Source organism: Haliaeetus albicilla, chromosome 10 (assembly GCF_947461875.1).
Source record: "Haliaeetus albicilla chromosome 10, bHalAlb1.1, whole genome shotgun sequence".
NCBI classification, from domain to species: domain Eukaryota; kingdom Metazoa; phylum Chordata; class Aves; order Accipitriformes; family Accipitridae; genus Haliaeetus; species Haliaeetus albicilla.
In genome coordinates this window covers 8,540,142-8,555,800 of record NC_091492.1, presented here as the reverse complement: position 1 = coordinate 8,555,800, position 15,659 = coordinate 8,540,142, and the positions used below count along the sequence as shown (strand labels likewise).

The 15,659-nt window shown below is 34.8% G+C and overlaps 1 protein-coding gene across 4 annotated transcripts in view; it reads left to right on the top strand.

Annotated features, from left to right (window-relative positions):
- CDH8 (cadherin 8) overlaps positions 1-15,659 on the top strand; it is a 150,701-nt gene that overhangs the window by 123,689 nt on the left and 11,353 nt on the right. For 2 of the 4 annotated variants that reach the window (XM_069793414.1, XM_069793412.1), the window contains one exon: positions 2,224-2,341. In XM_069793414.1, coding sequence (XP_069649515.1) covers positions 2,224-2,341 — 118 coding nt within the window. Of the gene's footprint in view, positions 1-2,223; positions 2,342-10,411; positions 10,533-15,659 lie in introns of those variants that run through there. The other 2 variants (XR_011326478.1, XM_069793415.1) reach the window with 2 other exon arrangements.

Genomic DNA, 15,659 nt, shown 5'->3' with positions numbered 1-15,659 from the left:
ATGCTGGAAAGAATTAACGGTTATGTAGCCAGTAGAGATAAAATTGCATAACCATCTGATAAACTGCATCTATTATGTGCAGTTGACCTTCCAGACTTCACTGTGCCATTATCCTTTTTCCCTATTGCTTTCCCATTCTAGCAGTGTTTGAAAAGTGGAACAATCATAAAATATACTTGTCTAAAGATACTTGTTCAGGATTCCATACTAAATTGCACTTACCATGATGCAAAATTACTAGTACCTAGTCCAGCCCTGGGCCCGATGCACGTGGATAGTTTAGTACCTTACACCTCTGCAAAGGGATAGCTGAAAATGTTCCACATCTCTAAATGGGTCCATCTCTGCAGTGGGACAGACGACATCTGCTTTTATTTTTTCAGCTGTTTATATTTTTTCACACTGCATAGGTCTCTAGGATCTATTATGCAGCTGTTAAATTGGAGACCTACTTCTTTTAAGCAAAAGCTATGTTAGGCCTTTTTTTGTCCATCTCTTCTAATACATGTGTTTGAAATCATATCATTCAAGATTTCCACCTTGGCAGATGCAGTTATCCAAAAAAAGAATCTATTTATGTGGTATTTAAACAACCTAAAACTTTTTCCAGTAGATTTTTGATAATAAATCTGACCTATTCAGAATATGATTAGGCAAGGAATTAATTGTCTCAAATTCCTTCCTAGGTTGTCTTACAAATTATGTATGCCTATATCAATACCTGCTCAAACATCTTTTTACATACATAATTTCAAATATTTATGTTTTGATGTTGCTCCTTGTGGTTATGTAGTAAGATTTTATTCTTTGTTTGACTCTTGAAGAACATAGAAGAAAGAATGGAATATTGACTATTATCATACATGTAACATATATAGATTGATAGTCCTTTCTCTTGTGATAAAACCAGTATAAAATATTAGTTATTAGCATTTTGTTAGTGAAGATTTGAAAATTTAAAGTATAAGTCTATGAATTTGGACAGCATCAGAACTTTGTTCCCATTTTTTACTCTACTCTTTAAAAATGAAATTTGTAGTGATTCCTAATTTGAATTTAATTGTCCAAGAAATTATTGGTCAGTTGCTTTAGGCATTACAAAAATAACTACATAAGACAAAAAATGTTATTGAATTCAGTGGACATGGGAAAGGTCAATAATTCTCATTAAATTTCTTATAAATGTTATCTAGCATGAGCTAACTACCACTGAAATTCAGCTCTGAGTGCGGGATCTGGATCCATAGTTGTCTTTGTTCCTACTTCTCTGGAAAATACTTGGAATCAAAAGTAATTGCACCAAATATTAAAAAAAAAAAAAAAAAAAAAAAAAACCTCCTGATTATTTTAAAATAATGTTTCCTCCCTTCATATTCCTATGCAGCTTTGTATGATTTGAAGATGATCAACTGCAGTATCTTTCTGAGTAATGTTGCAGATAAAAGAGGTAAATGGAAGTAAATACACTGCAGATACTGTAGTTGGTCATATAAATCATATGAGGTGCTTCATACAAAGTTATTCAATTATTCAGAGTTATTCAGCCTATCCAAACTCTCTCTCCTCTTCTAACCTTAATATCCTGCATTATTCTGGGAATCATTTGTTAATAGTGATATTTTAAAACAAACCTGTGTTCCTAGTATAGGAATAACTGAGGTTTTATTAAAATTAAGGAAAAAAATCCAAATATAGACTTAGATATTTTTTTTTCAGATTATATTATTTATCATATAAAGCTTCACACCAAAAGGTAATTTAAAAAAAATAATTATTCAATGAAGTAAAAAATGGCAGTAGGGGAAAGGAAGAAGCATTAAAGAAAGATTATACATTTCGGTCCAGTGTGAAGCATGACTATATGAATGAAAGGCTACCATAGGCATCATGAGCGTTTCTGAGACACAGTTTTCCTTCTTTATTGCTGAATAATAATTTATTACTTGCCTAAATCAGCAGCAGTTTTTACTGGCCTCTTTTATGTACCTGTTTCTCCTTATTTTCTGCCTCCCTGTTCTGGAAACAGTTTAAATGGGCCAGATGTAGTCCCTGTTCCTCCGACTTTGAGTCTAAGGTCTGTAAAAACCTTCCAAGATTACAAATTAGCATTTTTAATCTGGCATGTAGACAAATGAGAATGTGTCCAATAGAATGGAATGTTTTTTTCAATACTGTATTTTTATCGGGAGTGTGAATACTTAATGAGAGCATTTTCTGTTGTAGGTAATTCAGATTGTCAGTGCTGTTGACAAAGATGATCCTAAAAATGGGCATTATTTCCTGTACAGTCTTCTTCCTGAAATGGTCAACAATCCAAATTTCACCATCAAGAAAAATGAAGGTAAATATAAACCATACCTAATGTGTATCTGAAGTTCTGAATTTTTGAATTGCTTTGCTGACTTCCAGTTACTTTACCAGGTTGTCCCTTGGGCAAATGTAGGTAATCTGTTTAATGGTACCTTCATTATATCTCTTAAGCTATTTCCAATATCTTTACAGTAGATAAGGAGAAAGTAAAATGAATACTGAATTTAGATCCAGAAGACAGCTCACTGGCTTAAATAAAATGAAAGCGTGGATTTACTGCCTGTTTTATTTCTGTTAATTTGAAATTCCAGACATATGCTGTAAGATGAAAATCTGAAGCTATGTTGATAAATAAATGTTGATCCTACATTGACTAGATATAGATGGGAGCATAAAATTAAGTATCTGCTAAATCCCCCAAAGGAAACACCTTTTAAGCCTGTTTGTTGTGTGTATAAAGGTTCCAGAGTATTTCAGTTAGGCACTTTTACTAGAAAGAGAAATCTGCTAGGTCAGCAAAGCCCAGAAGGGCACTTTGTGTCACTATGCTTTAGAGCACTTCTGGAAGGGCATCATGTCATTTTGTAGTACCATAGAAGTGGAATTTCATGTGTGATGGAAAAAAAAGACCCATTTAATATCGCTGAGCAATAAATTTACACTGATCCTTTTCTTTGGCACACAGATATATTTGAAGGTCATGTGAGAAAGAGCTATGAATGATCACAAGAATGCTGTAAATAGTGCTTTATGTATTTGTACTTACTTGAATATTCAGCAAAGCTTTTCCATCTTGGCTTTTTTTTTTTTTTTTTTTTTTTAATAAAACACTACTTTGTCAGGAATTTTAGTCAAATTCAGTCTCTTATTTCTCTTATTTGAAATGATAATGAAGAAAATCCCTATTTAGTCCATTGCTGATAGGAAGATATATGTGTGAGGTGTGTGTGTATGAGTGTAAAAGTAATACATGAAATGTCAAATAAAGAGAAAATGCTGTTTTTCATTTTTTATTCTAGCTGTTCCAAACAAGAATAATGATGGCACCATTTTGTTAAATGATACTATAAAAGTCTGAATTCTCAAATCTGCTTAAATATATCCTGAATTTTTCTTTTCACTAGATATGTTTTTCTCATAGCATTCACTAAGCATGTTTTTACTTATATTTGTACTGTCATGTAGGAACTAAGTCTCTGTATGTTTTCTGCACTTACAGGAGAAGATAAAACAAACCTCTTCAAAATGCATTTCGTAATCATCAGTAGTGTAACACAAATTGAATTAAGCATCCTAAATGTGAGGTGGTTTGCTTTGCACAGCATGACAAAGTAAAAAAGGTCTTAGCATTTATCTTAATGTTTAAAAACTTAGCTCACATCACTAATTAGCCTTGTCCTTTCAATCTGTTACCCGTTTAAGACCCACTCTTACTCCTAGTCACAGCCAATGGCAAAATGACTCCTGATCTGAGTGGGAGTGAGGAACCTTTCTTTATAACATGGGTTAGAAAAATAAGTCAAATTTTGTTACAACACTGCCACTCAGTTCTACACAGTTTTTTAATGCATTTGAATCAGTTAAATGTGTAAATCCTCTTAAAACAACCAACCAAAATGTCTTGAAATTAAAAATACACTTGAAGAGACTTTTCTGATTCAATCTTTAAGTATCCAAGAATAAAATTCCAACTATGCGTACCACCTTTTTCTATCAAGATTGCTCAGCCAGGGATGCAGTCCATGGTTGATGCTAGAACATGATCTCCCACAGGAATTAAATATTCCTGTCAAAGCCAAAATCAGGGTATAATTTGGCTGAGGTGAAGTTTCATGTCATTTAAACATCATAAATCTTAAGTAAGCCTTTAGTTAGTTATGCCACTTAAACAATGAACTTGACCATGACTTTGTCTTGCATATATCTGCTAGATAAGCATGAGTGATTATTCTTGTTGAAAAAACTCCAGTGTTCCTAAAAAAGCTGAACTCACAAGTCAAATTTCTCCTTAGTTGTACTAATGAGTGTCTGGGCTGTCCAAAAGCCAGTTTGGTGTGGTTTACTAGAAGCAATGTAAGAAAATGCCTACAACAAACCCCACTCTCATTTCTGGAGAATTGTATTTCTGAGTATCAGATCAGTGCACAATCCACTTAGGCTTGGAACAGAAAAACATTTCCTCCTACTGGTGGGCAAAATCCTTGACATCTTCCTGACTGTGACCTAAGCCTCAACTTCCTCCCGTATTTGTGGCCCTGCCAAATTCTTCATGGCAGAAGAGACTGCCTTGATGGCTGCTGAAGAAATGCTATCCTCTTATGGATATTATAAATGAATTGTATTTTCTCAGGAAACCTAATATAGAAACCCAATCTTTTATTTGCTAGAATTAGTAATTTTTTTCTTTATTTAAATGATTTTTCATGTCTTGCCTTTCTCCAAAGTTCTCTCAAGTGCAGAGATAAACAAAAGAGCATTTGTGAAATTATATTACTCTGGGATTCTTCTTTTGTGCTTTAGTTAACATTGTGGCATTTAGCAATTAATTCTGTAATTCACAAAGTAAGGACATTATCTGATCTGGTGGCACTAGTGTGCAAACAGTGTAGTTTGGCATCTGCCATGGGAAGAAAGCTGTGATGTTCTGTCCTTCATACTGAAGAATATATAAGATGCATGTATTTTGGAATTTTCTCTTGCTATATGCAACATAAGCATAGCCATTAATTAATTTAGTTTGTTGCCTACAGGCTAATTCTATTGTTTAAACTTTCCAGATTGCCCTAAGGCAAGTTCATATGATACTTCAGTAATTAGCTGTGTTGCCCAAATATACTAGAAATACTATGATTGGCTACATTGTTATTGCCAAATATGTTTAACTGAGTGACACAACCGTGTATCTTCATCAGAAACCACAAAAAAAACCCCACTTCTCCTAAGGTTATGTTATGTATTATAGAAATTATCCTGTGATCATAGCAGAATCTGTTCCTTGAAATGATATAGTGCTATCCTTTATTCGTTTGGTCTGTTAAATTTGCATATTTACAATCCCTTCTGTAGACAAGATGCCCAAAACTGTAGAGGCTGTAGTGCCTTTCTGATGTAAGTAATGTAAAAATGTAAACTTAAATATCATCATAGATCTCACTGAATGTCTTTAGATCATCTCTTAGAAATCTTTATTTTTTTGTATCTCATGATCTGTTCTTTCTGTTCTTTTCTGAGCTCAAATGTCTGTTACTGAGTAGTTTTTCTTAGGCTTTGTGCCTTAGCTAAATGGGCAGCTACTGATAATCTGAAGTAAAGCAATCCTACTCTCTCAAACTGTAATGCAAGAAACACTGATTATTTAGATTGTCAGATGCATAAGCTTTTATCCCTTCACAAGAGAAATAATAAAATTGTGTAACAAAACTATAAGAAGTTAATGCAACATGAAAATCATGTAAAGTTTTCTGTATTAGTCCTGGTGACTATACCTGTGACTCCACAACATAACAAATCCTTGACTGGATAAACTCATGTAGACTGACTGTCTGGTCACTCAATTTTCATATGTCTTTGTGCTGGGTTTCTGCATAGGAGTAGAAATGGGAAAAATGAAAATAAGTTTTGTGTAGTGTTTCTGGCAAATTTCAAACCAGAAAAAAACTAAAACTTTAGATGAAAATACCTGATGTTTAGGCAGGTGTTGATACACTCACAATGTGTTGTAGATTCCTTAGCTGAATGGAATTAACCCTTCCAAAAAGCTGTAGGATCATAATAAATGACAAAAAACTGACAGGAATTTAGGCAATTGATGAGAGTTTTGTACTGTCATGGCATTTGTAAATTGAAATGAGACCCCTAGAAATGGAATTAGCATTTGTTGACAGTCTTCTTTCGGGTGAGTGGTCTTCACAAAGTGTTACCTAAAATCTAATGCCAGTACATGGATCATCTCCTGCATCCCAAACAATGCACTCACAGCAATACCTGTTTTCAGCATTGAATTCCTAATGCTCTTATGGTTTCCTTAGGTTGTTCAAGTGAGAACAGAATTTTGTGATAGAAGTGTTTTCACAGATGTAAACATTTTGATATGCTGCCAATGCAATTTTTACTTTCAAAAACCATCAAATACATCTTTGCCATAGAGAGACTTAAAGTTTTTTGCAAAAGATGTTTCCATTGCTATTCCATTTTTCTTATGCCAAATTCTGTTTCCTAATGGTATAAACCCTGAATCAAATGTTCTACAGTGCCTTTGGATGCAGTAACTCTTCTGACAGACAAAATGGTGCATCTCTACTGTATAAATGTGATATTACATACCTCTTACTAGGGCTTATGTAGTAGAAGCAATCACAGGGTTGCTTGGAACATGGGCAGGCCTTATCTTTGGGTTAAGAGAACCATCTCTGTGGCATGCGTTCATATTCCTGCAGAAGTCCAATACCCTTATAAGTAATCAGTCTCCCCTCTCCACAAAATACTCAATGTCCATCTGGTGATTTGAGCTCTGAATTTGGGCCAAACTGATTTTAGTAAGTGCATAGTAAAGAGGGCTTTTTTCTTTTTAAATTGAAGCATTATATATACTTCAGTGATGAACTGTTCTGTTGGTTCTCTATAATGAACTTAATATTTATTCTCAGCCGTGCTTAGTCTATTATACCTATGATACCTATAATAGCTCCAAGAATGTTCATGTTTAAATGTCCATTTCTTTTGTTCTTTCCATCTAGCAAGCTTAATCTGTCACTTATGTCCTCATTGTGCTGCCTTGAAAGTATAGGCAATGTGTCATGTATTTAAAAGGAAATACCTTGGTATAATCACTTCAATCACTAACTGGCTTGCATGCCTTTGTACACTATTGCACATCTTATTTTAAAATATTTTCTATTTCTCATCACCTCTTTACCATTAATAAACAATTATTTCTAAACTATTTTGAAATAGATGGAGAAGACAGTTACATGCAACCTCTCTTTTAGATATCCCAAATAAGAATAATAAAAACAAGTGATCAGCTCTACTTCATTTTTTAAAGTACTTCTGTGTCACTGTGTTTTTAATGTAATAAAACCTAGATTTTTTCCACATCTTTTTCCTGAAAGTATTTTTAACAGCATCTGTCAAATGCATACCTGGAGGGTGAGTCTTTTGTTCCCACAGGAGTAACTCTCATGTGTTAAAATGAGCTTCTTTCCCTGAATCGGTTTCCTTTTGCATTTCTTGATAAGTATCTCTGCCATTGTCTCAGCTGCCAGCTAAAGCTCCTTCTGTGTTTTTGATTGACTTTTCTTCCCAAATATATACCTCAGAGAGCTAAGAGGTGGCACTGTTATTTCATTGCCCTCCTTCCAGTTTGCCCAATTTCAAAGTTAACCCACTGACCTCAGATACAAATTGCCTTAGCAAGGACATCATTAAACCCATCATTTCTTGATGGATGTACAATGAACATCTAGAATAACAGCACCCATGTTGTCCTTTGAATATGAGCAGTAAATCCTCATACATTTTTGCAGTTTCATGCAATTTTTCAAGAGCCTTGGGAAACTTTGCAGCCCAGCTGCCATCTATGCCAGAGGGTGTGTCACAATGGCAATTCCTGAGGCAAAGCACATGCTTATGTGCTTCTAATGTGTTTAACTATCATCCTCATTTCTCTTCTATATCAGTAATTAGACTTTCAAAGTACAATTCTAAAACATACCAAATCACATCCTTGTTAGTGGTTTTCTTGAAAAGCAAAATTAAGTGACATGATCAGAGATGTGTCTTGCATCCTAAAAGTATATATTTTTCTACCATGTCTGTCAATATTAGTGGTATGGAATAACATCTAGAAGACTGCATCTAAAATTTTAAAAGAGTATGCTGCATAATCCAGGAAAGAGCATTGATCAACATGTCTCTTAATAGACATAGTTTTGTTACCAGAAATCACAGGGAATACTTGCATAGCAAGGTGCATTCATTGTGAAAGCAGTAGAGTTTAAAATAAATTATTCCAATGTATTAAAAAACAGCAAACACAAACTAACCTGTAATCTGGCACTTCTGTGCCAGAATCTGCCATCCACAGGCACACTTTATATTTCTCCAGGACTGTTCATAGTGTGAAAAAACATATTATAAATATCATACTATCAATCTTTTTCTCAGCATGGTATTAAAACTGGAGCTGTTTAAATAGCAAAGTTCAACATTTTTATAAACTGAGGATAACAGAACAACCTCAGGTTATTGATTTTTTTTGATGAATGATATGGTTAATAATGAAATGGTTAATATTAAATTATTGAAAGATTTCCTTTTTAGTGTGGTTGACAGATTTTGTTCAGCAAGTTCTTTTTGCTTATGTTATAAATTGTAAGTTATAGAAGTTAAAACAAGAAAGCATAGAGACAATTTTGATATTTTGCTGAGTAGAAAGGTCTAAGTTTTATCAAAACAAATCATGTGATAGTTAAGGTAGCTAGGCTTTATGAAACATATTAGTTCTGTGGATTTAGATTATTCTGACATAAAATTGTATTTCAGAAAACTCTTAATTATATTTAGTATTTCTCAGTTAAAAACAGAATGTGATTTACAGGCCTGAACTACTACATTCTACTTGTGATATACAAGTTATACTACACTGCTGGGTCTGAGTCCATTTCTAAGAATAACATCTCAAGTGTGTCTTGGTCTGTGTGCTGGAAAGCATGTAAGAGTTACGATCTGGCTGTGTGGTGGTAAGAGAACACTATGTTACCTTACCTCCCTCACTATTGGAGCAGGCAGGCAAGGATATCATGGCCTGAAAAAGGACAGGAGAGATTCTAGCTTCCGCTCAATTAATATGCAAAAAGTGGTATTCAACCAGTGCAAATAGTTTTCCTGGAGCAAGTGGTTGTGCATTAGGTGGTAAGTGTCAAGTCCCTGAAATAATTTTTTATAACAGAGGAAATGCAGTTCCTTATTTATGATACTCAGGTTCCTTCATCCTTAGTCCTTAGACAATTGACCTGATTGAAACTGCTTTGAATCAGAAACTATGTTAGATCATTCTTTGTAGGAAAAGTAATCAATTTTCTTATTTACATATCTAACAGAATTCTAAGATGTAATGTCATCCTGTGAAGTAATAGACTGTGTCTAAAGACTCAAAAAGGTGAGCCTTTTCTGCTAGTGATAAAGTGATAAGCAACGTGAGGTGGAAATCGGTGTGATAGATCTTTAGACTGTTCTTAAGACCGGTAGAATTTCAAGTTAATGGTAATATTACCAAGGGACCCCAATACATTCCAGTAATGCTCAGAAGTTCTGTCTTGCCAGGCACTGAATGCATTTCCATTTCCATTGTATGATTTCACATTGCAGTTGAATTAATATATTCAACTCCTTTCTACTATACCATTTTGCAGTCCTAGCAAGGTTATACTTTTCCATGGTACAGTAGTGTCCCATCTAAGTCTGCGAATGTCAGTGAAAGTATTCTCAGCATATATCTTTCATACCTGATAGCTTTCTGCTTCCTTTCCCCCTTCTTTCTTTACTATCATCACTATTGACTATGTTCTGTTATTCCCTGATGTTCTGTTTTTCCTTGATGTTGAATATCAATTGAGTGCAGTTTGAAACAACTTCCCTGGCGTAGAAGGATGTGATATTATTTTCTGAAGTGAAGATTACATTAATGTAGATAGGAAACCAGCATTTTTCCACTCCGATCCTTGTGTGCCACTTCCTTCACTGACACCTGCTTCTGCTGTCTTTCCCATCTTCTTGCATGCAGATCACAGCTCCTTCTGGACTCCCTTCTAATTAGAACCACAGAACAGGTGAAGACTAAGTGCAGTTCATCTGCAAACATACTTTTTAGCCCTATCTGGATGATTTACACCTTCTTAAATGGTTATATGCTTTTCACCACTTCGATAGGCTAAAGAGATGAATCCTTCTTGGTGCACATAGCTGCTCTAGCTGAAACTGAATGTCAGAAAAATAGAATCAACTCTTCAAAGGCTAACTCAGCTACCAAGCTCCTCCACACTTTGACCATTCTGTCTATTCTGTCCATCTGAAACCTTATTCACTCCTCTCCTGTATTCAGGATGCAGGGCTCCAGACAGATTCCCTCTCTCCTCCGCCCTAAGCCAGATGTGATCCATCAAGTCTTCATTCGACTGGACAGGCCAACCTGATGAATGAACCAGCAAGGAGGGGGCCATCTGGTAAGCCGATTGTCCTCTTTTAGGCATCTTCAGGCTCTTCTTCAGCTCTGCTGTGTTCCCCAGCACGTCTGTACTTTTTATAGTTTTGTAGCTGGCAAAGTGTTTCTCTGGGAGCACTCCTGTTCCAAATGCTGTTTAACCTTTCAGTCTTGTTTTAGTTTAGCTCTGTGATGACAACTTCTTTCCAAGCCTCGCAAATACAAACTCTCAGACAACTACAGAAGAGTCGTATATGCATATTGGAAAATAAGACTAATTTCCACAGCATCACAGCCTTGCAGAGAGCGCCTTTTTTTTTTTTTTTTAATGGTATGACTCAATCACAATTACATAGCTATTTCAGGACATTTATGTAAACATGACCCAGCCCAAAACAACGTAAAATGTGAGTGATGAAATACAGGATAATACTGTATATATGCAGCATGCCATTATGCATACATGACCAAAGAGACTTTTACTTCACTCATTCTTAATTTATTATTTGTGCTGCTAGCAACATAATGTTGCCAAGGCGTCAATTATGTTTCATTTTATAAATCAAACTAATTAAGAACCAGATGCAATCTGAGTGAAAAAGATCTGAGGTCAGTGTTGTGCACCATATGTACAACAATGCTTACTCAGGATGAGGAGATGGATTGGACAGCTGTGAATTTTCCTGCTGTTGGAGTTTCATCATGCTCAGATAGTGTAACATACTTATCTCTCTTTTTCCAGTTTATTTCTTTAATTTCATAATAAAACTAAAGAAAAGTGAGCAACACTCCCATGACTTTAAAAAAACTAAGTAAGGGATAAAAGGTTATGAAAACACAACAGAAGAGGAAAATAATTCGGTCAGCAAATTAACATGAACATAAATCTATTTCAGTAATAATATGGAACATGGAAGAAAGAAATAACAGAGATAAGTACAAATTGAATCTTCAGTGTGACTTAATTTCAGACACATAATGGGGAAAATAAATATTAAATCAGGGTCTCAAAACTGAACTGCTTAGCAGACAGAAAGGCGTTGTCCTTAATGAGTACAAAACTTCTCAACTAAGTGCTGTCAGGAAGACAGTAAGATCCGCAGTACCATCTCTCTGGAATTTGTCTTCCAATGAAACATTGCTCCAACAGCCCTTTAATTTTCAAAAATTCCCCAAGTGCTTTAAAAACGTAACTCCTTGAAAGCTAACAGCACCCATGATAATTAAATTCCAGGACTTTAAAACTATTTCATAGTAGTATTTGTAACTAAGTGAATATAGAATATTTGGAGATAAGTTTACAGATTTTTAATCAACTATCTTCTGAAAATATGTTAAGAGATTTCTGCCAAAGTACAACTCCTGGTTTCATGGGCGGATCTAATTCCTCCAAGTTTTTTGCAAGAAACAATTCCTGTAGTGGAACTGTTCATGGATAATGCACTATGTTTGATTTCTTGTAAATGGGTTTAATTCACTGAGTAGGAGGAATGATGTCCTAGAGCTGAAGGTTCTGGTAAGGGCTCTATCCCTTCTCCACCTCAATATATTACCTGACAGAGACATATTGCATCTTAAGAAGTCCCCCTCCGTTTTCACCTCATTGTTGCGTTTTGATTTGTTTTGAATATTTGGATTTTCTAAGTACCTAACTGGTAATTATGGCACAAGACCATTTTTCTTCCTTTTTTGCACCTTGTAAATTTATTGATTGCTCTCATTATGGAATGTTTCTTTGTTTTATCATGTTCTAAATACAGGCTGCTGAGGGGGAATAACCATCCATTAGTTGCTCTAATTGTACCTTTCTTATGTCAATTAATGAAAAACTAGATAGGAGTCCCATTTTAAAGTCTCAGGTGTAGTAAAGATTAAAATAACCACAACACTCTTCTAGTAGAGGAAGAATCTAAACAGGCTAAAAATGAAAGCAATATAAGCAGGAATCATCACATATTAGCTGTTAAATTTTCCTTTGATTACTAAAAATTTCCTTTTGTCATTATAACAGATGTGAAGTATACGGACTATTTGCACATGGTTCCTGCATTAAAATAGAAGGTGTTAATTTTTCACACTTAGCCTCAAGGCTTGGCTGATAAACTATTGCACAACTAACATTATAATGTGAATTAAAAAGACAAAGAGCATGTTCCAATTTGCATCTTATTTTGAACCAATTACACAAGTGGTGTAGAGGAATTATTTTTTATTACTGGAATCACAGTCATTCTTCCTACAAGGTGACCATTACAGTGATTATTATGTAAGCTCTGTGTCTATACATTCTCCTGAACCTGTCTGGTGTGGTCACATTTATTCCATATCCTTTCATTTCCTCCTTACTCCTTTTAAGGAGGTGACTATTCAAGAATGGGCTATATTTCTCTGGCAAAAGCAAACATAGCAGTGACAAACTGAAGGAAATCTGAAAGTTTTAATCATTTTGACCAGAGCTTCTCATGTCAAGCTTTAAAGAATAAGGGAGACAAAGCTTTTCTTCTGTTGGTTGGGATTTTTTTTGTACCACTTACAATATTTTCCCATCAACTTCTGTTTTTGTAATTTGCATGGGTGGCCTTGTTGTAAAATGAGTCACTTTGTTGGTCTTCATTTAATTCTATCTAATTAGGATGTATTCTATTTGGCAAACACCCAGTAATTAGTCATATATTTATGTAATTATTAGTATTTAATATTTATATAATAAATATGCCTAGAAGGCAACCCATTCAAAGGCCAGAAAAGAGGTAGAGTACATGATTTTACTGAATGCAAAGATCTTAGATACTGAGCCAAAGGCAGAAAATAAATGAAACGCGTAAGTTGACCTGGGGAGAGAGTTTGCATATCCTAAAATGATAGGATGTGCATACTTGGTAATCAGTGCTGATTATAGAGGGAGTGAAGATGGGCCCCTGTTTGAAGTGAGATAATAAGCCAGCTTGCTAGGGAGAGATAAATAGAAGAACTTCAAGAAAAGGACCAGATGTCTGCTTGATGGTGTTGAAGAGGGAGAGCTAGTGGGGTCTTCGAAGGTAACATGGACAGATGCATAGTTAGATTACAGTGAATCAGCTAAGCAGTGGTAGCTCTCTGCCTATATTAAGATAGCAAACTCAGATCATCCCAGCTTGGCCTAGACTCATTGTGGGCTCAAGTAAGTAAACTTCACTTTTGTTATAGGCTAAGGGCTATGTACATTTTTGAGCAATAACTGTAACAATATAGTAATTTTTCTTCATATATCTGATTCTATAATAAGAGATAAGTCAGGAATAAAGTCTTATCCGTGGAGTTTTGAATGGAGTTAGGTATTGCAGTCATAAAAATTAAAAGGAGCATCAAAAATAATCACTGAATATTGATGAAAGTACTCTGCTGTATTCTGTAGAATGTTGGACTATCTTGAAATGAACATTGACTTTTTTCTTCTCTTTAGTTTCTATAATGTAATAAATTACATAAGTTGCACATTGCTTTCATGACAACACGTAGAACTTTTTGGTTTTGTTAGGAAGCTTTCATTCGATCTAACCTAAAATTAAAGTTAAAGTCTAGGTTATAAGAAATAAGATAAAAAAGTTTCATTTAACCTTTTTCAACCTGTCAGTCCCTAACCTTGCTTAACTCTGTCATGTCACTTTCTATAAGATTTTAATCCATTAAATATGACCCTTTGTAAATTATACAGTGTTCACCCCAATAAAGATTAAGCCCTCATTATCTAAGAGCACTCTACAGGAGTGATTTTTTTTGGTTAAAGAACTGTTTAGGAGTTCAGAAGAGTTTTGTCTAGCTTGGTTACAGGTTTCCTCTATGATTTTGGACAAGTCATTTAATCACTGTGTCTGTCATTGTGCCATGCATACACTGCTGATGTTCTTTTAAAACATTCATCTGATACTCACATATGACATTAATGGCACCTATTAGCAGCTCCCTATAGACTGGTAAAGACAGATTTTCAAGAGTGCATTCTGGTGTCTCTTTAGGGTCTTCTGAAACTCCCAGTTTGAAAACATGTAGAAGTTATTCTGCAGCTCAGGGAAGGAAATGGTGGAGCCCAGTTTAATGACAGTTGTAGCTAAAGCATTGTTGTATCTTTGATACAAGCTGGAATACTAAATATAGAGAAAGGCAGTTTAGACTCAATTCTACACCGTATGTCTCCTTCTATATCATCTTTATCTATCCCACAACATTACAGCTTCTGTTTTTGTACTACTGTTTTCTGTTTTTAAATGAGAAAAATAATTTTTTATAACAAATCAACTTTCTCTTATTTTGTGGTAGTCTTCTGCTAACATGCAAGATCAAAAGGTGTATTTGCTAAAAACTTTAGAGTTCTAATGCAGTCTGTCTAGCAGAATCACTTGCTTTAAAACTTTGCATAAAGAACTTGGCTTTTTCTAGACTAAAATTGTTTTTCTTAATCTTTTTTTACTTTCTTTTTCCTGCTTAGGAAACATGTATCTTTCTCAAAGTATCTGTTGGTTTTTTCTGCTCTCCTTTTTGACTGTTTAAGTTTTCTTTCATGATCATGGAGGGGTTTTGGGCATATTAATATCTATTCTCCTTTGTGAGTAGAATTGCCTTGTCGCTTGTAATACTTTTACTTGATTCCGCTTCATATTTTTATTGCAGTTTCTGCCTATACATTTCATTTGTACTTTGTCTGACTCCTCCTCATGAATTAGAAAACAACAGGGAATAATTTCACTGTGATATGCAAGTTGTCCTCTTAGCATAGAGATGCATTATATATTTGTACCTTGTAACTTCCCAGCTTGATACGAAGAGAATGAATAAATGTCTTCTGTTTTGTCACACACATATTTCAATTGTGACTAACGAATGTTTTACTGTTTACAGAATCTCCATCCTTGGAGATATTCAAAAGCTGCCTGGACGTGGTCCTGGGCTCTAGGTAGCTGTGCCTGAGCAGGGGGTAGACCAGATGACCTCCAGAGGTCCCTTCCACCCTCAGCCATTCTGTGATTCTATGAAAACTCTAGAACATCTTATGAACTGATGCTATAGTTTGCAGATATTTACCAATATAAACATTGCCTTTGTAATATCTCTACAGCAGTGAGGCCAGATTAAAATGTTGACATCTTTCCCTGACTCCTTCTTCTTTCCAAGT